Below are 23,180 nucleotides of genomic sequence, written 5' to 3'. Positions count from 1 at the left end.
AAGCAGCATGGTCAGGTCCTTGGTGAGGGCCGTCTTCCTGGTTCACATCTTCCCAGTCGTCTCCTTGCAGTGTCCTCACACGTGGGAAGGGTGCTAGCTAGTCTCTGGCCTCATGTAAAAAGGCACTGATCCCATTTGTAAGAGCTCCACCTCATATCTAATGACCTCCCAAAGGCCCATCTCCAAATACTACATATTAGGATTGGGGTTTCTTTCAATATGGGAATTTGGGGTCAACACAAACATTCGGTCCATTGCAATGATCTTTCCATATCCCTAAACTGGGCCCTGGATTCCCCTGTAGCCAAGGGGGTGGCTCCATCATAATCAGAGAATCAGGGCACCCTAAAACCTGGGACAAAGGGATCCCCAGGTCACTGAGTCTATTTCCCAGCCTCTGGGCAGAGCCTCGTATCCTCCAGGCCTGCCTTGCCCCTGTCAGGGTTGCTGGGGCTGTTTCTAAAGGCCCTGTCCCCTGTCAACTGGTTTGTTTTCTAAAGATAGAAAAGGGCAGATCCTCCCTGCTCACAGTTTTTACAGGTTCACTGGCTCTTAGGGGTACATGCAGGTTTCAACCCTCTCTCAGGACAGAGCATGGGAGAGGCTCAGAGGCAACATAAGGGGAACTGGGAGAACAGTGGGCTCTTGGCCTGGAAGTCTTTGGAATTCTGCCCCTGGGACAGATGACGAGAGCCTGCCCTGTCACTGTGTCAGAGCTAAAATCAGATGGGGCCAGATTTGGTCCAGCAGAGGGTGTAAAATGAATCAGACACACAAGTTAATTCTTCATCTTCTGTTTCTTGTCTGTCAATGCAATTTCTAACTTCTGAGAGAGGACAGGGATATTTCACGATGTTTTACTTCATGTACTCGCCTCTTCTCCCCTTTTTTCTTCAAATACATCCAGAGAAATGTCAGAAATATCCTTATTTTATGTCTCTTTCAGTGAGGCCAGTAGCCAGCTCAGCATGAAAGTCAGCAAATGGTTAAGAGAGAACCAAGAATAAAGCCCCAGCTGCTGTGTAGGACCAGAAAGTTGCATACGTTTAAGTCTTGAAAAGGTCAACTGCCTTCTACCGGGCAGAGGTTTGATTTCATCCATTATGTGGTCTTTGGCATAATGCTCATTTCATTCACTGGCTGCAATGGAGATTTATGGAGTAAATGTTATCACAAGCTGAGACTTAATGAGATTTCAACTGTATCTCCTGGATGTCGTGGAAAGCAACCGTTTTGGTAATAAATAGAGAACGGCATCTAATTTGTAAATTCCTCTTTCCGTTGCTAAGTTTAATCTGATCAGTGAAACTGAAGGGAATTGTTGATGACCCCATATTATTTTCCATGCCTTACTCTGGCCAGGAAACATTATTCCTAACGGAAATGGCATGTTGCTCTGGCGAAGGCAGGGATGACATTTGTCATGAGGCTAACCCAATTATTGCATATTATAAAACATGGTTAGACCAAAATCTATTTAAAACCAGAATGGAACTGAGGCCCCATATTGCTCTGTTACTAGTGTCCCTGGTTCATAGAAGCAAAGCTATAGAAATCTGTAGCAGTGGCCATCCTGAAGGGGCCCTTCCGAATGTGATTTCATCTTGGCTCCATTCAGAGTTAGGCTGGATGGACCACCACGGTGCCCAGCTTGTGGTCAAAAATGACCTTTCCTGAGATGGCAGAGAGCAGGTTAAGGGGCAAACACAATCTTTCATGGGTCCTTTTTTAGTTTAGGGTTCATAGAAAGAATTAAAGTGGCACAAAAGGGAGGCTGATTTAAGCACAACAAAAGGGAGTTGTGCTTAAATAGTTTTTCATGATCAATCCTAATTAAAGATTTTTACAAATTATCTTCTCACAAGTTGCTAAGCAGGGACCACATCACAGTAAGTTGCGGGGCACACAGGAGTAACTTCATGAATATTTCATGAAAGGACTGGCAACAACGATGAAGACATCAGGACCCTGATGGCCCCCCAAGGAACATGGTGGACTTAGCCATATAGGCCTCGAGAACACATAGATCATCTCCAATAATTGTTTAGATTCCACATGATCTTTTAGATGCAAAAAGTGATCCTGAGGGTCTTCTCTTTGGCCTGTGTTTTGCTTTTTCATTCCCCAATGAAATATATATATATAGTGCCCAGGCATTCTACACACTCTTGAATATTGTAGATGACAGCTATCACTTATTAAGAATCTCCTCTAACTCACATAATCTTTAATTTTAACCCTCCAAGATTACAATTATTAGCTTCATTTTTTATATGAGAAAGATGAGGTTCTAATAATTTGTTCAAGGCCAGACAGCCAATAGTAGGGCTATCTAATGATAAAGGCAGCAAAGAGGTAAGCATAAAATACCTGCTGATAGGAATGTGAGATGGGGGTGAGAGGGAAAAAGAACCTGGAAAAGAAGTCAGAAGACCTGGTGGGCTCCTCATCTCAGCTCTAATACTCTGTGACCTCAAACAAACCCTTCCCTCTTTGGACCTCAATTTCCTAACATGTAAGAATAATAGGTAATCTCTGGTTTTCTATAAATTCTTGAGCTGTCTGATCCTGGGACTCCCTCTGGCACTGCCTTTGTCCAGAAGTGGTGTGTGGCTGGGCCAGGGAGAGAACATCCTGGTTTGCAGACACTGGCTCTCTCCTCTTGGCCAGGCAGCAGGTGGCGACAAGAGAGAAAATGTCCTCTAAGGAAGGACTCTGGACAGCCTCTCTCAGCATCCTGCAGCCTGCCTCTTCATGCCCTGACACTTCTGCCTTTTTCCCAGAGTCAGTGTCCTAAAAACTTTGTCTTTGCCTGGAAAGCACTGAATGGTAGAATCTCTCCTCATCTCAGGTCTCCATTATGCATGACCCTCCTCTAAGCCCACCCCCTTCTTGAACACTCTGTGGTAGGAACTCACCAGGTCACAAGAAACCCCTCCCATTTTTGTGCAACTCCAGTTCTTAGAAAACTCTTTGTTTTCCTGAGCTGATACCTGGGGCTGTTCAACTTCCACAAGCTGGTCTGAGGTGTCATGGGTGCAACGGTGTCCTCCCAGGGGCGCTGCTAATTGTCCTCGCTTGGCTAATGACTCCTGCTAATTGCTTCTCCTCTCTGCTCTCCCTCCTGTCTTACATTCCCATTTGAGATCATTGCCCGTTTCTTCTCATTGGTCCTCCCAGTAGCCCAGGAGGAAAGCACTGAGCTGTTAAAACAGTGTGTCCTTCCCAAACATGGAGTCAGTACTGAGCAGGGCCCTGCCACTCGGAAGTCCTGACTGGAAAGTACAGCTTCCAGGCCAGCTCTCTCCTGCCTCTCTCCTCCCCAACCTCTGGTGATGCCGCCCCCTTTCCTCACTGGTGCTGACCTCTGTGCTTGGTCCTTCCCATCTGCAAGGACGCTCACTCTCCCACTTTATTATTGGAATTAGAAAAAGACCACTGTTCCTTTCTGCTTTCCCTAAATCAGGCAAAGGCCTTGTCTTCATACCTTTTCAGCCATCAGATAAGGATTACTCCTGCACTGCTGACAGCAAAAGAATAGAGTTGCTCAAATCTGCCCAAGGGCCCCACGCCCCTGCTATACAGACCCAGTCACACCTGTCATCATGCAGTCCACGCAACCAACAGTCCCCTTCCTCACAGGAAAAGCCTGTACAGTATCCCACCGACCAGGACCAGGACTCCACCTCACCACGGCCTCTGTTCCTTTCCTTCCTTCTGGATTTCCTGGGTCAAGAATCCTCATAGACTCTCGAGGAATCAGGGGGAGCAGTCACATAGAGGCAGCCTACACCCCGCAGGAGGCCCAGGTGAACCCAAGGTCGGCCTCCCATCCCAGTCACTTCTGGAACATTAGCATTCCCACTTCCTGCCAGTGCCTCCAGGCCTTTTGCTTGTTGAAGACTGCAGTCCCTATTCTCTATATTTCAAAAAAACTTTTCTCTTCTAAAGATAGAACAATCAGCCTCTCCAACAAGCCCAACCCTCCTGAGACATTATGGAAGAGTTCTAAGATTAAGGAAAAGAGGGAGGAGAGGGTGGAGGGTGATTAACACCTTTGATTCAGAGTCAGGCTGGAGAGGAAGAATCTGGAGGGAGAGCTGCTCAGTAAAGAAATACTATGTGTACCGGTTGATAATGCGGATTTTTTTCAATAGATGGAGTTACACATATGTTGATATATATGCAATTTGATGTGTATGCTATTTTGTTGTATTGACAACAAGCTTCAAAACTTCATATGTCAAATTTTCTGAAGGGGTTAACATCATAGATATTTTTACACTTAAAAATGTCCAATTTCGTGCCAAAAAAAGAGCATTTGCGGGAAGTTTTAATTCATTACTTTACTAGTAAAAGTGATATTGTCCTACATTAAAATCCACCTGTCCTGGCACATTTCATTTGGAGTTGGTTTCTCCTTCTCTGTGCCTGGTTCAGAGTCACCCCAGCTGCTGTGGGCATGAGCAGCCACTGCCCACCATGGTCACATGTTGGCCCTTCCACGAAACAGCACAGGAGGGAGGGAGGAGCCTTGAGGTGGCTGACTATGTGCATTCCAGTGCCTGGTCTGGTGAAACAGTGAATGAATGAAACAATACTAACCCTGGCCCCATCCCAGACATGCGCAGTCCTACCCGACTCTGAGGGTGAAGGAGTAGAAGAAAGCTGAATGAGGTGTGTGTGCCCGAGTACCCACCAATATTTGTGGTACACCTCCTGTGCCTCCAACAGAAGTTACAAGTCAGCACTTCCCATGTGGCTGCCTGGGGAGGTCAGTTTGGTGCCAGAGAGTGGAGCAGAGAAGGGCAGGGGTCAGTGAGATGAGACCAGGAGAGCCTTGACTCTCCCACCCATTCCTGAGTGACAATCAAAGGCACATGTGGCTGGGGAAGCAACAGGGAATAGAGGAGTGGGACCTGTGTCCTTGTCCTGGCTCTGCTCCCTTGACCTCAGTTTCCCCTCTACGACTTGTGAATGAAGACACCTTCCTGGCTGTCTCCCCAGGCGGTTGTGAAGATTAACTGAAGTAACTTACTGAGCATGCTCTAAACCATACCGGGCTGTACCCTTTTCTGATGAGTGAAGAACCCTGTGCACAGCAGGGTTCTACACTACACGGCACAAACGGTGCCTGTTTCTGGAAGAAGATGGCTCTGTGGTTTAAGAGGCTTCATGAAAACAGTGGGCTTGCGGAGGAGCCCAGGGGAGTTCCCAGCCAAGCAAAGACCAGAGGGAGGTGCACAGTCCCTGGCAAGCACCATGCACGTGTCAAACCAACGCTGACAAAGTGTGGCATGTTCTGGAGGCCATGAATAGAGCTGAGTGCCTGACCAGAGGGTGAACGCTGGGTCGAAATGGGAAAAGGTTGGATGGGTAGAGAAACCGAATTTCGAAGGGCCTTGGGGGAAAGCCTGAGCATTCTGTGCGGTGACAGTGATGTGATATGAAGAAACAGTGCTAAGGGGAGACTCATCCATCCTCTGAGAGAATTTAGTAAGAGCTTCAAGATCTGCTTCTCTCTGGGCCAAGTCCCCGCCCCTCACAAGCAATCAGCAATCTGGGGTTTCCTCATCCAGAGCTCCTTGCTTATAATGTTCAGTTTCTTTGTTTTCTAAGGTAAAAAAAAATCTTAGACATCTCCTCTCAAACCCCCAACAAATGCTAGGAACCTTTCAATAATGAGCAACTCCTAGTCTCTCAAGGAAGCTAGGCCATTGGAAATGTTTCTTATATTAGGGCAAAATTCTCATTCTTCAATGCCTATTCCTTGTGGAACTACTCTTTCCCTCCTCGTGGAAAGATCGATGGTGCTGAGGTCGCCCAGCCTACCATATCTAAATTAAACCTCTCCAGCTTCTTCCTAGACCATGGTGTACAGCCCTTCACCATCCCAAAATGCTGCCTCTGGCTGCTGCCCCTCTCTGACCATGGTCCTGAGCTGTGACTGTCTGTCCTAACAAGGTTTGGCCAATGCTGAGGAGAGGAGCTCTGCCTCCCTGGGTCTTTGCCAGCTAAAGGACTGCCCAGTGAAACATACAGACCAGGCACACTGCATCCTTGGTCTTGCAACCAAGGGAAGAAGAAGGAAAATAACAAATGCAAGCATCCAAAAGGCAGAGTTGAGAGATTAATGACAGGAAAGAACTTGCTGCAGAAGGGGACACGCTGATTGGTATTCTGACAGCTGCCCATAAACTCATTCACGAAACTATGGAGCGGAAGAGGCACCATGGGGCTGGAAGCTGAAGTGACTCACTTCACATAAAAGCCATTAATGGAAGCAGCCTAAAAATTTAAGGCAGCAATTGATTTGGGTGCCGGAAGGGAGGGCAAGGCTGAGACGCTGCTGAACAAAGTACTGCTCCTTGCTCCAGATAGCTCCCCGCCGTGTGTACTTTGAGACTGTGCTGGGCCATGTAGGACCTTCTTGTTGGAAATGTGACCTGGGCCAAAATTATCTTGAGCAGCAGAAAGCAGTGAAGTAGAAGACAGAGACCTCCCCCCGCAAAAAAAAAATAAAAAATAAATAAAAAGAAAAATAGTGGACCGTGAGCTCTATATAGCTGTTGTCAACAACTCACCCACTGTGAAACTTCTGAATTTCAGACAAGGGAGGGAGCCCTGGACCTATGCTCAGCCCTGATGACCAAGGGTGGGCTTTCAGCCTCTCCGTGATGTAAATTAGTGACAACTGAAAAGAGGGATCATTGATGGTGGAAAGAGGACTGGACCTCTACCACTAGCCAGCTGTGTGACCCTGGACCAGTCACTGAGCCTCTCTAGACCTTCACATTCTTACCTGTAAAATGAAGGGTTGGCCTATCCCTTCCAGCCCTGCAGTGCAGGCTTAATGGAAATCTGTTCTGTAGTGGGGAACCTGAGCCACAGAGGAGTGATGTAACATATCCAAAGTGGCAGAGCCAGGATTCAAATGTGGGCCACCTGGCTCCAGCCCCTGCTCCTAACCACACTGCTTCCTGCCTCCCCCTTCCTGGCAGGAAGGCCATGGTCAGGATTATAAAATGAGCAGCTTCCCTTCGGACCTCCAGCTGCACCTTCTGCCTCTCTTCTCCCCCTGCGGGTACAACCATATCTGCAGGACTCTCTTCTGATTAGGAAAGGTTTTTATGAATTTACCCAGTATGTGTAGTAGCTGAGAGGGCTGACTTGGCATAACATCCACCTCTGTTCAAATGCTGGATCTCATTAGTTTCTCACTTTGAGTAAGTAACTCAATTCTCTAAGCCTCCATTTTCTGATCTGTAAATTGGGAACATATAATGGGGACAGATGACCCCTCGCAGGGTTGTTTTGGGGCTTCAATCAGTTAATATGTGTTAAGTGCACGGAAGAGTAGCTGGCATGGAGCAAGTGATCAAAACACTGAGCTGTTGTTGCTATTAAAATAGAAATGACTGTATTTGCACGCTGCGGGCCAAGACCCTAAAATGAAGGAGTTACCAGTAGACATCACTGGATTGAGTTGGAGAGGGATTGGGGACTCAAATCGTTCCTGTTCCTTTCATGTCATACCACATGGGTGACCATCTACTGCTAACCCTGGCCTTGCAGACCAGAATAATGTCCTCTCTCCAACCTAAAAGTTGTTTTGTGCCCAAAAGAATTGGATTTCCAAAGGAATTCTACAAATAGAGGCCCCGTCATCTACATCTAGAAACCCCTGTCACATCCCCAATGAATGCGGTGAGCTGTTTTCCCTTGGAAGTGTCAACCCTCCTGTGTGATCAGATGTCCTGTTTACACCTAGTCCCAAGGGCCTGAGAATGTCCACGCTGCCCTGTCGCCCCTAATGAAGGTGAGGTTGGGATGGCGAGGGGCTGTTTATTTGATGCAGCCAAGCCTCCTTCCCCTGCCTCCTCCTGCCACTGCCCACTTCCCCTCGACCCCAGTAATAACTGAGGTGGCCTGACTCAGTGGCACCACAGTTGTGGAGAGATGTTTTCTGCCTGGGAGCTAGGACTGGATGTTTATGTCCTGCTGAGAGCACAGCCACCCTCATCTTCTTATCTGGATTATAGCTGCAGATCAAGGGCAGGCACACATGCCTCCTCCCAGTTTATAGCAGTAATAATAATTATGGTGATGGCACATCATGCTTATATTGTGCCTTTTTAATGAGGCCACTTTGTTTGGCTTCTTAATATTTAATCCTGTTTTATATTTACTTTCTGATGGCTTAAAATCAGCCAGGCTTTAATTGCTTATGTGGAGGGTGCCACGCTGGGCCTGGGCTGCAGCAGTTGTTGAGCCGGCTCTGGAGGCTGGTGGCACCTTTCTCTGTAACCTTCCACCCAGGCAGGCTGCCATGGCTGGAACCGTTTTGCTCTCTCTCTCACCATCTCTTTCCTTTTCCCCCCTGCATTTGCTTTTCTCCTGTCCTGATCTCTTTCTTTCCCTTATAAGAGATCTATAATTCATCACCTAGTTCAATTTATTTATATAAGAGATGAGGAAAATGAGACCCCAAATCATCATGTGACTTGGAGCTATTTATTGGCAAGGCCAAGGAACAGACTACCTGGCATTTACTAGACTCCCATACAAGGGAGATTCCTGAGACCCTGGGCTGGATGAAGACATGCAAAGAGCTTCACCAGCAGCTTGGGACTCCCCGTGGCCAGGGGCTCGATCTAACAAATTGTGGGAAAGTAGTAGGAATAACTGCCCAAGCTGGTTTTTCAGCAAGAGAAAATTAAATTTGATAAAATATGATAAAGTTCCTTTGAAGAGAGTCTCCTGGGACTGTAACCAGAATGTTTGATCTGTCCTGCCATGGGGCTAAAGCAATCCCTGTGCTAATACCCTACCTCACTAGTTCTTACCAGTAATTCAGCCTGCAAATATGGATGTAAACCAAGTTATTCTGGAGGTTGCCTGATGTAGCCGGGAAAGCCTGGGCTCCGGGGCAGCCATTCTCTACTATTACTAGCTATTAGCAGTCACCTTCAACTGTTGGACTAGCCTTCACCTGTCAGTGGGCTAATACCATATACCTTGTCCACACAGGTAGCTGTGGAAACTGGTGATTTTAGGAAAGGCTAATGAAAATGCAGGCAGGGCTTAAGGAGTCAGCAAGGGAGGCAGGACCCTGAGGGCAGCACCTGGAGGGAGCTATTATCACCACAGGCCTGAAGGGACAAGAAAAGAGAGCAGTTTTCAGAAGTTTGAGTGGTGGTCATGACAAAAGGGTCACATGGCAGACCTGTGGTCCTCGGCAACAGAGGCAGCCAATCTGCACCAACCCGCAGGCAAGCACCAGGGGTGGAGAACCCAGCCTCACTCACCTCAGGCCTCAATGATGTCCATCCTATTGGTGCCTCCAAAGGCCAACCCAAAAGGGAGCTCACTGATGAAGTTTACAAGCTCCCTGCAGGATTTAGGGCGTGGGGGAGAGGGATGGAGAGTGCATCTAAGGACAAACCTCGTGAGGTCCAGCATACAGGACTGCCCTTAAAACTCTGTGAAGATATAGTGCTATTATTATAGCTTCACATTCTGTATCACTAGAGCTGAAAGGAAATACAGAAAATCCTGATATAAAGTCTCCAGCCTTGAAAAAGTTAAAATTTAGTTAGGGACCGAGGTCTAATACTTACTCAGCAAACTATAATAAAAACAGATTAAAATTAATGGTAATATTAGGAAATACTCATAGTACTTATCATTGTACAAAGTTATTTTATAGATGTTTCGCTTAATTCTTGCCAGAACCTCTCAAAAGGAATAGTATCATTATCTTCTTTTTACAGATAGGAAACCTGACCTCAGAGAGGTTAGATAGCTTCCCAGAGTTACACAGCTGGGAGAGATGGGATTGAACCTTGAACTCAGGTTTTTATTTGTAATTCCCAGGGGTCGCCATATTCCTGGAGCTCAGAGGAAGGGACTTGGCAGCTGGTGGTCCTGAAAGCCCCACACACTGGACCTGGGCCCCCAGGAATGGGCCCATTTTGATTAGCTTAGGAGCCAGCACACTCTTTGTCTGAAGGATCTGTTAGCGAGTATTGTAGGCTTTAAGGCCACATAGAGCCGCTGCTGCAACTATTTGACTCCGTGGTTGGAGGGTGAAAGCAGCCGCAGGTCACACTTACGCAGGTGGGCATGCTTGTATTCCGCGAGACTTTATGTTTTCGGAACAAGTGGCAATCTGGGTTTGGCCCAGGGGCTGTAGTGTGGGGGAAGCAGGCAGGCACTTCTGGAGGGGATATGATACAGGACAACATAACTATACTAATAAAAATGTAATATACTAATTAGACCAGACATCTTCCAGACATCCATCCAGATGTCCTTCTGGACAAAGCCACAGTGGCAGGGGGCTGAGGCAGAGGCAGTTAAGGGCGATCAGACCAGCAGGCAGAGGTGGTTAGGGGCTATTAGGCAGTCAGTCAGAGGCAGTTAGGGGCAATCAAGCAGGCAGAGGAGCAGTTAGGGGCATCAGGCAGGTAGCAGAGTGGTTAGGGGCGATCAGGCAGGCAGGCAGGCAGGTTAGGAGCCAGTGGTCCTGGATTGTGAGAGGGATGTCCGACTGCCACAGGGATCTGGCCTAAACTAGCAATCAGACATCCCCCGAGGGGCTCCAGATTAGAGAGAGTGCAGGCTGGGCTGAGGAACCATGCATGAATTTTGTGCACTGAGCCTCTAGTATATATATATAAAGCCCAGAGGTTGGAATAAAGATGGCCCATTCAGGGACAATGAGCAGGGTAATCTGCATCAACCCTCATGCAAGCACCAGGGGAGTGTGCGCTCAGCCTCACTCATCCCGACTCCGGGGAGAGTTTCTCCTGGAAGTAACAGGAAATAAGAATGGGTAGATAGTACTTTAGTAGTTCTGTTGCAAGGGCAGCCCTAGCAACAGAACCACAGGAATTTATTCTCTAACAGTTCTGGAGGCCAAAAGTTCAAGATAGAGATGTCAGCAGGGTTGGTTCCTTCTGAGGGCCATGAGGGGAGGGTGTGCCCCAGGTGTGTCCCCACTGCTTGTAGATGGCCCTCTTGTCCCTATGTCTGCACATCATCTTCCCTCTGTAAGTGGCTGTGCCCAAATGTTTTCTTCTGATTAGGATACCAGTCATATTAAATTAGAGCCCAACCTCATGGCCTCATTTTAATTTAATGGTAATTATCTCTTTAAAGACTCTATCTCCAAATACAGCTCCAAGGTACAGGAGTTAGGACATTGCCATGAATTTCTGAAGGGGCACCTTCAGCCATCAAAGATAGGATGGAGCCAAATTTCAGGGAGTTTTAGATTCCAGATTAGAGTCAATAAGGTAGGAAATTAGGAATCCTTTTGCTTTTAGATATATCTCTGATTAGTACTTTGAGGAAATGAATGCTTATTATACCACTCATCTGCCAAAAAAGATAATAAAATTGGTATCCTCCAGTAAATGGCAAAACAAGTGCTTCCGTCCCATCAAAGAGTGCAGGGAAGCCTGGGCAGTGGGTCCCAGCAGGCTGGCCGGCCAGGATTCAGCCCCTTTGCTCCACATGGCACTCCACAGCACTGGAGGAGCACAGGTTGGGTGGAGAATGCCTTCATCTACTGCTTGGGTGTCTGGCCCCTGATGCTCTAACCCTCTTCCAACTAGAGGAAATAAATTATTGACAGCAGTCAGTAAGCTCTCTGACCTTGGCTAATGAAGCTACCAGCTGAGTTCCAGGATGAAGATGGCAAATCACAAGAGAAGCCAGCCATTCTTGCTGACAGTCACAACAGGGCACTGCAAAGCCCCATCCCCATGACAAAGTCAAAGCTGTTTAGCATGACCAAAGATTTTGGAAGGAGGCGGATTCCTCCATCTCTCCCCACATTCAGTCCTCATTCCCTCAATGGAGTTTTGCTCTATCATCACGCAGCCAGTTATGATGCATAAAAAGATCTGAGACAGAAGGCCTCAAGAAGCAAGGCCAGATGTTTTACATGTGGATGGTTCTTTACATTATCTCCTCCAGCCTCAAGGATGGGAAAGATAGGAGGAAGGGAAGGAGAGAAGGAGGAAAAAGGAGTAAAGGACAGAATACCTAAGAAGATTTTGCTTCCGTGTCCTCTGTGGATTGATTGCTAAGTAACTTAGTGACTTGCATTGTCTTTATCAATACTGAAGGTGCTCCTACTCTCAAACCTTGGGCCCTTCAGAAGTCATTTTTTATTCATGTAAATGAGTTTGGCCATCTTTAGGCACATGTTGCATCATGTTTGCATTAAGATGGTTAAATGAGATCTAATTTTCTTTTATGGGAAGCATGAGTGTTAACATGGAGCAACAGCCTGGAGCAGACCCACTCCTTAGAGATTTGTCTTAAACCCCAGAAGGATCTGACTGGAGACAATTGTTAGTTTTCTGGAGGATCCTGTGCTCTGAGCCTGTTCTTTCTCTGTGGATCACAGCAGCAGAAAGGCTGGCCAGCTGATCTATGCAGCCGTGTTTTCTAAGCACTGTCTGGTATTCAATGGAGGATTCCTAAATTTTAGTGAAGAAACCCTCAAAAGGTTTGCAAACCCAGATATACCAGGAAACACCAATCTTCATAGCAGTTTAGACCTATGCTCCTCTCCCTGTTTGAGTCATTTGATTTCCAGTTTCAGGAGATTACCTCCTGTCAGATGTGGCTTATTATACCGCTAGTATCCACACAGCTGTTCTCCAAGCAGATCAGGGGAGACAAGAACTGTGCACCTCCCTCGAAACACAGAAATTGTTCTACTAAGCACCGTTCAAGCAAGAGTTACCCACAAGAGTAGATGTTTGGGGAAAAGACGACATTAATTCAAGATGTAGTCAGTTTTTGGCAAAATGGTGTCTGTACTCATTGTAGCCATTGATGATATTATCAAATATGTAATTATGTATCCACCCCCTGCAATGGCAGCTGTTAATTACTCTTTCGTGAAAATATCGTTTTCTTTTGGAATCTTCTCAGCAGAAGCCAAGGGACAGGAGAGCCCAGAGACCCAGATTTGATCCACAGTACCTAAAACAGTGAAGTTTAGAAAGTCAGAAAACCAGCTTTCTCTCTAGTGGTCTTCCTTGGCATTCTTCTTCCTAAATCCATCCAATGATGCACAATTCATTCCACAGAGGGTGCATCATCATCACATTGTCTGCAGATGAGCAGGCTCAGGCTTCACTTCTCAGGGCATGCAGAGGGCTGCCTTTAAAGGTGAGGTGTCCTTGGGCACCTAGCTAGGTTCATCGCCATCTTTCTGCCTTGATTTCCCACCAGTTCAAAGGAGGAGTCAAGTTGTCCATCTTATACTCAGAATTCATGTCCAGTATTTATAAATCTCAACTTTCAACTGTTTGTGAACTCTAAGAAGGAGTCCAAGTCCATCTCTCTAGAGTAGCAAGTCCCTCCAAGAAGCAGCTATGATCCTGCTGTCTAATCCCTTAGTAATAGGAATACAATTGCTTCCTCACCCATCTTATTCCTTCACAGGCTTATGGGATGAACTATCATAGGCACTAATATGTTGTTGTACTATTCCTTCCAGGTGAGGTATTTTCATTTCAGCAAGAAATAACTTCAGATATAACTTCACCTAAAATAGCAGGTCTAGTGGAGGGAGATGATTAATTTTAAATATATTTTTATTGATTTCAGAGAGGAAGGAGAGAGAGAAAAATACAAACATCAGTGATGAGAGAGAATCATTAATTGGTTGCCTCCTGCACATTCCCCACTGGGGATCGAGCCTGCAACCCCGGCGCCCTGACCCAGAATCGAACCGTGACCTCCTGGTTCATAGGTTGATACTTGATCACTGATCTACCCTGGCTGGACAAGGGAGATGATTTAGATGCTCTTCCAATCACTTGCCAACTTTGCCTGCATGAAGGACCAAACCTGGTCAAATTCAATTATTTTACCAAGCTTTTTCTCTTATTTTGAAAATTATCAACAGTTATTTCTGAAGTTGGACAAGATAGGACAATATTGATGCCAAAACCAAAAGTTGGATGGGATGATGCTTCCATATAACAGGTCACAATGTTCATGGCTTTTCATCATTGGCTAGGGTTCCTGTACCCCCAGACAACTGTGTGAACAGAGATTTGGTGACTTGGCCTCATGTTTATCCCCTCTGCATAGAAGACCCCTCTGAGATGTTCACTTGAGTGACTGTTATTCTAAACTGAGACATATCTTCTTTTCCAGAAGAAAAGTCATTCATGTCAGTTCCTCACTCTCTGTGCTTTTTTCAAATAGGATTTTTCAGAAGTTAAAATGTTACAGGTTGTGACGTTTCTGCTTATTTCAAGTTTTGTCTTTTAAAGATGTGTTTGGGAAATGGACCTTCACCTAGATTAAAATAAGCCTGACCCTTTTCTATCATGAGCCAGTCTTCAATATTCTCACTAACAAACAGCATTCAAAGATGTTCACTGAACATCATCCGACTTTTCAGGCAAGGGGATGAGATAAAGAAGCATCTAAAGTTTGGATTGACTTTCCCTTCATGCTCTTTCCTGGAACTGATGGGGCCACCCATCCATTCCTCATCAGGACCCTGCTTCTGTCCATGAGCAGTTGGGGATTTCCCACCTCACTAGTCATCGGTGACTATGCCTCATTCCTCACTCATCCTCAGCACCCTCCATGGCACAGTTAATGCCAGTTCTATCAAAGATGTGGGAAAACTGTCTTTCTTGGGAATTTGCTAATGCATTTGATATCTAGATCTCAGAGTCCATTGCACAATACAGAACTCCCCCTGTTCCACTCGCAACAATCATTGTCTTCACACTCTCACCAGCACCTTCTCTTCAACTACAGTCCAGGACCAAGAGAAGCTCACATAATTCTTTCTTATATACAAACCTCCTCAAAAGACCACCCATTGACAAGTAATTGAGCAACTTCTTTGCTGTTTAAACCCATTAAAAACTGATACATTTATCTTTGGGATGTGATCAGGCCTGTGGCACTTGGTAGGTCTTTACTGAATGGCATTGAATGATTGAATTGGACAAAGGGGCAAGTAGATCCACAGTTGCTTTCTACCTGCAAGTGTCCCGGTTGTAAGTGGCGATGGAGCCCTTGAACCTAATATAGGTGGGGGAGGGTCCAGTCAGGTTGCTGTTGGGTGGGGGTGAAGGAGGACACCAATGCTATGGTTTGATTTTAGTATTTACACTGGAGCCTGTTCAAGGGCACCTCCCACAGAAGTCAGCAGGGATGCATGGTGACCCCTCCCCGGAAGCTTTCTCCTCAGAGCCACTAACCAGACACACCAGTGTAGACTGAAGCCTCTGCTGCATTAATTCCTTCTCCCCAATGTCTGTCATTTGTTTTGTGTCATTAGTTCACATGATTTGGGGTTTTGGTTCTATTTTATTATGTGTTATTATTTGTTTTGGTTTATTGATTTTTACAATTTTCAGTTTATTTTTGGAGATGCAATGGATGTTCTTTGTGAAAGCTGAGTTCTTTGTTTCTTTCTTTTGCCCGTGGCTGACTGCATGCTCACTATTGATGTCTTGTTCCTGGTTCTTGAAAATGACCATCTTGTCTGTGAAAGGAGGAGCTGCAGCAGGCTTGCTTGATCAGAAGAAAGGGAAGTTTGCTTGGTTTAGTCACTCCACAGAAACCCATGGTAACGTTCCCTGTGCTCTGTGTGTTAATGTGTGTTGCTACATACCAGTCTGGATGGGAGGGTATTTTTCTTGATGGCTTGTGATGCTGTGATCGTGTGTGTTTATATGTTTGTGTATATATTTGTATGTATGTTTGTGTTTTTGTAAGGGGGTGGTAATCTGTCTCACTCACAGCCACTGCCTTGTCATCTCTTTGTATAAAGTCAGCAGACATAATAGTCAGCAGCTAGTCCTTGATGGACTCTTTCCTTTGGGTAGTGCCAGCCAAGATTAAGATCACTGTAAATGTAATCTTGGTACTGTTACAGGCAGTGCCTTGATTTAGAAGATAATATGGTTCCTCCTAATGCCCAGGCCTACCTACTCCTAATTTGGTTGTCTTTCCATGCCCAGCACCACCACCATCACACCACTCCACACCTAAGGGGCACTCTGGGAGCAGCATGTCATGGAAAGTTCTGTACACAACTCAGCTCTTTAAGTAACGATGTTGGAAGAATTAAAGGGACCTCGGCCAGAAATCGCTGGAGAGAGATGGATTAAAAGACTGAAAGCTCTTCTATTATATTACTTCTTCATTAATGTGGATGGACTAAGGAATTCTGAAAGTCTTACCTTCCCAGTTCCCAGGGCTAAAACCACCCCTAAGGTCTGGTCTTGCTCCCCAGCTCCCTCAGACCTTGGGCTGCAAGGAGAGTGTAAGTGCTGTAAAATTCAACACTGTCCTTGGGCTATTCACCATGTTCTGATGATGTCCCAGTAGCCTGATTTGGCTTTAAGAACCTCATCTGGTCCTAGAGTGTAGGAAAGGGAGTTGGTCAACATGGGGACAATCTAATGAGCATGGTACAGAGGGTCCTGACGCTTGTGCTCCAATCCAAATTCCACCCCAAACTCTGTGTGACCTTGGGCATCTGTCCCTTCCTTAGACCTCGTTTTCCTTTCCTGTGAGGTGAAGGGAACAAGTTAATATCTAAAGTCCCATCCAGCTCCAAGTGTCTATAAAATGGCATCTAGATTTCTTATTACCCAACTTTATTAAAAATGACCCCAAGGTGGACAGGTTGCTCAGATGTGACAGTCAAACACATGGTAAGTCATGGGCTTTCTCTTTGTATCTTTGGTGTTCTTGAAATGAGTCTCTTCCCACTCGCCCATCTTGTGTTCATCCACAAGAGAAGAAACTGGGGAAACCCACGTAACCAGTAGAAGTCTTTTCCTGGCTGTGGTGGCCCCATGGGGACTTGTCACATGGTGCCACATCACCTGATGCCACAGCCTCACTAATGCAGATTCTCTGGCTGCTGAGGGCTAGTGGTATTCTCCCCACATGAGGAGTGTGTCCTGCAAGGAGAGCTGAACCAGAGCCCATGCTGTGAACAAAGGTTGGCACAAATAAGGAACTCACTGATATGTCATATTAAAAGGGTAATAGAAGGTAGAAAATAAATCTCTTGAATTAAATTCTTACTTGGAATCAAAAATAATAATAAAAGAAATGGCTTCTTCTAAGCCATCAAATGTGCTCCAAGGAGAAAACTCCTGCTGGTTTCAAAGCTCAGCCCTCAGCACCTCAGGGAGAGACTGGAGATGGCCAGCAGGTCAGTGCCAGTGGAAGTAGGTGGTTTATATCCCAGGGCAGCCTGTGGAGATGGGAATGTCCCAGCTGCTGGAGGGAGACTGCGTGCCTGCAGTCGAGTGTCAGGCCACAGTAAACTCGGCGTGGCGACTGCTCCTTCCTGCGGGCTGCAGTGCCAGTGTGCATCTTAGTGCATGGTCCGCGCAGGCTCTAGGCGGCAGGTACTGTCCCCGACGTAACAGACTCAGGACCCCGTAGGCACAACAGAAAGGAGGCTTTCTGCTAAATCCATCTAGTAGTTCATGCAGGCGGTGGAGATGCCTTTTCTACAAATAAGCAGGACCCCCCTATGTTTGGGAATGGAGCCCCTGAGAATGGGTGGGAAAAGGTAAGAGAAATAAAATGTTTTCCGGAAAGATCCCCTTTTTATGGCAAGTAGTGGATACAAATGGACAAGCTTGCACAGCTTCTCTGAGGGTGTACAGTTGAGGGTGGAGAAAGGTCCAATGGTGAGTGTTTTGACTATGCCTCCTACAGAGTAAATGATCCGATCGCCAGCTTCCCTTTCACATTCCCATTGTTTGGAGTGCCCTCAGCAACATGACCTACCCTAGATAAGCAGCAGGCATGTCACTCCCTCATGGAAACCCTGGACCTGGCCAGGGCAGTGCAGGGCCTCAGCCTGCTCCCAGCAGCACCCCCACCCTCACCAGCGGGTGCTGCAGGCTGCCCTCCTCCTGAGACTGGGGTACTGCACACTAATGCTCTTCTCTCCCCTTCTCCTCCCGCCCTCATGCCTTGTTCTGCATCCTTTTGACTCTTGCAGTGAGCATGCCCACAAGTGAGACGGAGTCTGTCAACACTGAGAACGTGGCTGGCGGTGACATCGAGGGAGAAAACTGTGGGGCCAGGCTGGCGTGAGTAGGCACTTCCAGCGAGCACAGGGGCTGGGCTTTACTGAGGGTGGGTAGGGAAGCTGTGTCCTTAAGTCAGAATGGGGAGGGGGGAACTCATTACTGCAGGGGGTGAGGCTGGAGAAGGGGGCAGAGGTCAGAGCATAGCAGGAAGCAAAAACCTGCTCAGGGAGCCAGAGCCGAGGGCTGGGGTGAGTACAGCCCTAGGCTGGTATTGAGTCTTAAATTGAGACCGCTCCTCAGTTGGTTATTGAGCTCCTTTCCATCACATCAGAGAAATACAGAGTGTGAGGGGTTGAGGGTGGCTCTGAAGCCTCTCTCTTCCCAGCCCCTCTCACCCCTTTCACAAGAGACACAGGGCTGTGTTAGGCCCCTGGGTGCCGCTCACCTCTCTTTCCATTCTGATAAAAGTGACCTGGAAGGAAAGCATAAGAAAATACACTGGGAGATGATAAGCATGGTCCATGTCGGCATCTCCAGGTTACCCATCTAGTGGAGGGAAGCAAACTGTAGTTCATAAACTCACCTGTGCTCAGCCTGGACTACACTGGCTCCGCTAACACGAGCCCCAGCCTGCATGTCCAGGATTTCCCTCCCCTAGTCAAGCCCCAAGCCCTGGCTTCCAGAGCAGACTTTGGCCTGGGATGGAGCAGAGCCAGGTGTGAGCGGAACAGCTCGCAGGTGGATTATCGCAATCACCCATCTTAGTTCACTCTTTAAAATGGAAACCATAGTCCCTGGGCAATGTGCCCCTCAAAAAAAAAAAGAAGAAGAAGAAGAAGAAGAAGAAGAAGAAGAAGAAGAAGAAGAAGAAGAAGAAGAAGAAGAAGAAGAAGAAGAAGGAGAAGAAGAAGAAGAAGAAGGAGGAGGAGAAAGGAGAAGAAGGAAGAAAGAAGGGAGAAGGGAGAAGGGAGAAGGGAGAAGGGAGAAGGGAGAAGGGAGAAAGGAGAAAGAAGAAGGGAAAAACGGTTTACCTGCTAAAAATAAGTAAACTGCTGGCTTCATTACCAGTGTCTTAGAAAGCAGAGTTCAAAGGATAAAGGCTGCGGGGTCACAGTGACCATGAGCACAAGGACTCCTTTGGGCAGAAGGGGCTCCATTGTGGGAAGTGGGGATGCTTCCTCCTGCCTGGGAGGCGTAGGAACTGTCAGCTCCGCCAGACACTGAAAGGCACCGAGAGAAGGCGCTGAGGAGGACCTGCCTCAGATGAAACCACTCCATCACCCTCCTCTCTGAAGTGGCGCAATGGTGTCCCCATCCATTTTAAGAAGTTAGTGAGTCTAAACATAAGAATGACCCCTGAGCCAAAGGAAAAAGGACTGGAGGCCCAGGCACAAGCCAGCCCTGTGACCTCCATCTCTGCACTGCAGGTTTCTCAGCCTTGCTGGGGAGCACTCATCCAAATGTTGTTAAATATGGTGCTAATTATGTTTTAAGCGGCAATCCAAGCCTTTTTTCCTTCTCTTCTTTTGGAACCATACAAAGCAAGCAATTGCATTTCTCAGTCAGCCACACTAGAGCAAGGCAGAGAGCAAGCCTTCGGAGTCCCTCAGTGCTAGGCCTTTCTGAGGTCTTGACCCCAAGGGAACGGAGAGAAGGTTAGGGACCCTGCAACTCTAGATGTTGGGCATGGCCCAGGCACAGGCCAGGAGGGACAGGGACTGGCAGCAGGAGGCCACTGGAGAGCTGAGCTCTGTTGGAAGAACACGATGACCCCCACAGAGAGAGCTGGCAGTCCCTCTGGTGCAGCTGTTAATGCCTTGAGGATAGGCTCTGCAGCCTTCAAGAGCTCTGTAGAAATGGTCCACATTTATATACCTACGCTGTGCATATAAAATATCTGGTCATTGTGCCAGAATTATAACATGTACTTAATAAATTATGGTCTTTCCCTATCTCTAACCTTCCCCCCTCAGACAATGATGAGAGGAGACTTCCTGGTGGGAGAGGCAGCATGAGGACAGGCCAGGGCCTGAGAGTGGGTGGTAGTGAGGAGGCAGTGAGAGGCTAGTTGTGAAGGAAGATGAGGTCTGGGTAAGGATTTATATGTAGTGAGAGGCTGGGATGAAAATGGTTCCTGTGGGGCAGCGGCAGAGAGAAAGGACCTGCAATGTGATATTTGGGGGGAGAAGGAAGGAGGATAAGTGTGCAGAGGAAGGAGCCATCAAAGTTTGGAGGCAGAACATGATAAGAATGCTGAAGTGCCCTGTGAAGCAGGCCAAGCCGAGGGACCATGCAGGCAGCAGGATGTGGAGGTCCGAGGTCCAGCTCCGGCTCCGGGCAGGGAGGAGTCACATGTTTGAGGTTATCAGGATAAAAACTATTCCGAGGTCATATGCCAGGGTTGTTCTTAGGAGAATGGAGGCAGAACCTTGGGACACAGACACATAGAAGAATAAGAACAAGTAAATGAAACAGGTGAAGTGGTGTTAGGGGTACAGATCTCAGCAGTCGCTTGGAAACCACTGAAGGAAGAATTTCAAGACACAGCCATCCATCTGTACACTCAGTCAGTAGTGTGCCCGGTGTGGAGCTAGTGATGGTGATGCATAGCAGTCAGTAGAGCAAATTGACACCCTCTTGCTAGAGCTCATAATCTGGTGTGAAGTTGACATTCATAAGTAAATAAGTCGTTAAAATTGGGGTAAGTGTTAAGAAGGAAGAGTAGCTGAAGTATGCGCTTAATGACAGGGATGGACTTGACTTAGACTGGCAGGTTGGGAACAGCTGCTGGGGAGAAATAAAATTTCAGCTCCGAACTGAAGGGTTGAAGAATAGTACATTACTGAGGTGAAGAGTGTGGAAGAATGTTCCAGTCAGAGGCAACAGTGCATGTCAAGGCCCTGGAGTGGAAGAACTGAGAGAAGGCCAGCTTGGACAGTGCAGCCTGAGTGAAGACAGAGATGAGGCTGGAGATGGGGCAGGGCCTGGGTGACCCCTTGATGGCCTTGGTCTTTGTCACAAGACTGTGAGAAGTCATGGGATAAGGAGCTGTTTGATTTGGTTAGTTTTGCATTCTTGACAGACCACTTTAGAAAAGAAAGTTTAGGGGTGGGGCTAATGAGGAAGCAGCACACGTGTGCGGAGGCCTCCCTGGCAGTTACCCACAGGTGAGATGATGGAGGTGCAGACTGGAGTCACGTGTGGGGATGGAAAGGATGGAAAGGAGTGGAGGACTCTGTGCTCTGTGCGGTGGGAGCTGAGTCTCAGAGTGGAGAGGGGGTGGAAATGAGCCAGCACAAGGAGCTGACTCCACCAGTGGGGCCATGGAAAGGAGAGGAGAGTAGGATCCTAGAAAGAAGGGGCTTGTTTCATCATAGTAAAGAGATGATCTTTAAAGCAAAAAAAGAAGTCCGTGAAAATGGAGGGGCTAAAGGCTCTGGGATCTAAATGGGAGTGCCTACGAAGGAACTACTTAAGAAGAGGGAGTGGACTTCAAAGACAGTTTGAGACACTGGATTCACACAGAAAGAAGGAGCTCCTTTCCCAGGAGATGGGAGAAGAGACCTTTCGTCAGGAGTCCTGCAGTCCAGCACTGATCCGCCCTGGACCTCAGCTGGCACTTCTGCTCTGAGTCTCGGCTTCCTCCTCTAGGGAAGGATGGGCTGGCCTGATGGTGCCTCAGGGGCTCTCAGCAGAGGCCAGGGATCCTGGGAACCACGGCAGGGCTGGGACAGGAGACCACTTTCACCTCTTTCACACATTGGGCTTCCATGTAAGATTTCTGGAATAAAACACCCTGTAACTTGATATTTGTGGACCATAGATCCAGCTCTCAAAGCCAACAGTTCTATAAAGAATATAGAATCAGAAACAGGCTCTGCTGAAGATATGATAGGAGTCATAGCAAATGATCTGTCAGCTCCTCCCAGAGGAGGGTTAGGTGTCCTAGGGACCTGCAGGACAGGAGATTCAAACTAGTGAGTCACCAGGACATCGCAAACAGCTTGCTGAGCAGTGCGAATCTGAATCCACAGTGGAGACTGACATCGTAAATGTGCAATTGGCCTGCAGAACTATGTGACTGGTTTTTGGTAGGCTCTTTGGCCTGAGGGCAGCACTAAAAACACGACAGTGGTGTGAACCAGGATGGGGTTTGCCAAGCAGACCCAGCAGAAGGCCCAGGCAATGGGGAGTCTGCGTGGTGTGGAGGGCAGTCCTGACATGACCATGGGGCCAAGCTGAGAACTGGAGGTGACGTGTGCATTGGCCTGGGAGCCCTGGAAGAGTGAGTGGTTGGGAAGATCCAGTGAGGGCAAAGTGGGTTCAGTGAAAGAGCAAGAGGGGTAATAGAGAAGGAGACTCTGGCCAGGGGTGGGGAGCAACTGCCTTCAGTACCGAATAGCTCCAGTACTAACAGCCATGGGAGGTGTTGCAGCGATAGAGATGAGGAGGCAGTCAGATATGTGTCAGCCTGGGTGGTGACTCCAGTGCCCTCTGATTTATGTTAAAGGCAAATTGGGACAATTCTGGCAAATGCTATTTCACACAACAGGGAGTAAACATATGGTGCTCATTACTCTAAGAAGGGGAGAGAAGCTGAAAATATAAATGGCTCCCAAGAAGTTCAAATATTTGTCAAATAATGACAAATGCAAATTGAGTAACGAAGCAAAACAAAAAGAGTTTTGGGGTTTTCTCTAGTTTTGAACTTCAATATCAAAGAAAATCATAGTTTCCTAGAAGGTTTGTCTTGGAGGCCTAGGCAGAAAAAATATCTTGGATTAGATGTACCCCAGGTCCAATACATTGGAACTGTTCTGATGGTCTTATGTGTTAAATTCTAACTTTCCTCATCTCCCTGCTCTTTAAGAATCCACTTAAAACACTAGATAGGGTTTTTAGGATAGGATGGGATGGCATGGCATGGGATGGCATGGGATGGCGTAGAATAGAATAGAATAGAATAGAATAGAATAGAATAGAATAGAATAGAATAGAATAGAATAGAATAGAATAGAATGATGGAAAAAGCCACCAAGCCTTCTGAACAAGCTGTGTGCGCCTCATTGGGGTTTGGAGAAGCTGGAGGCTCTACTGATCAGTAGAAGGAAACAT

At 47.1% G+C, this 23,180-nt stretch overlaps 1 protein-coding gene across 11 annotated transcripts in view; it reads left to right on the top strand.

The window, feature by feature from the left end:
- The window catches only part of CACNA1C (calcium voltage-gated channel subunit alpha1 C), a 698,738-nt gene that overhangs the window by 541,166 nt on the left and 134,392 nt on the right, over nucleotides 1–23,180 (top strand). For 6 of the 11 annotated variants that reach the window (XM_036302132.1, XM_036302133.1, XM_036302126.1 and 3 more), the window contains exons 10-11: nucleotides 15,554–15,628; nucleotides 18,035–18,125. In XM_036302132.1, coding sequence (XP_036158025.1) covers nucleotides 15,554–15,628; nucleotides 18,035–18,125 — 166 coding nt within the window. The remainder of the gene's footprint in view (nucleotides 1–15,553; nucleotides 15,629–18,034; nucleotides 18,126–23,180) is intronic. The other 5 variants (XM_036302134.1, XM_036302128.1, XM_036302130.1 and 2 more) reach the window with 1 other exon arrangement.

This window comes from Myotis myotis, unplaced genomic scaffold, assembly GCF_014108235.1.
Source record: "Myotis myotis isolate mMyoMyo1 unplaced genomic scaffold, mMyoMyo1.p scaffold_m19_p_3, whole genome shotgun sequence".
NCBI lineage: Eukaryota > Metazoa > Chordata > Mammalia > Chiroptera > Vespertilionidae > Myotis > Myotis myotis.
This window is presented reverse-complemented; position numbering and strand designations above follow the sequence as displayed.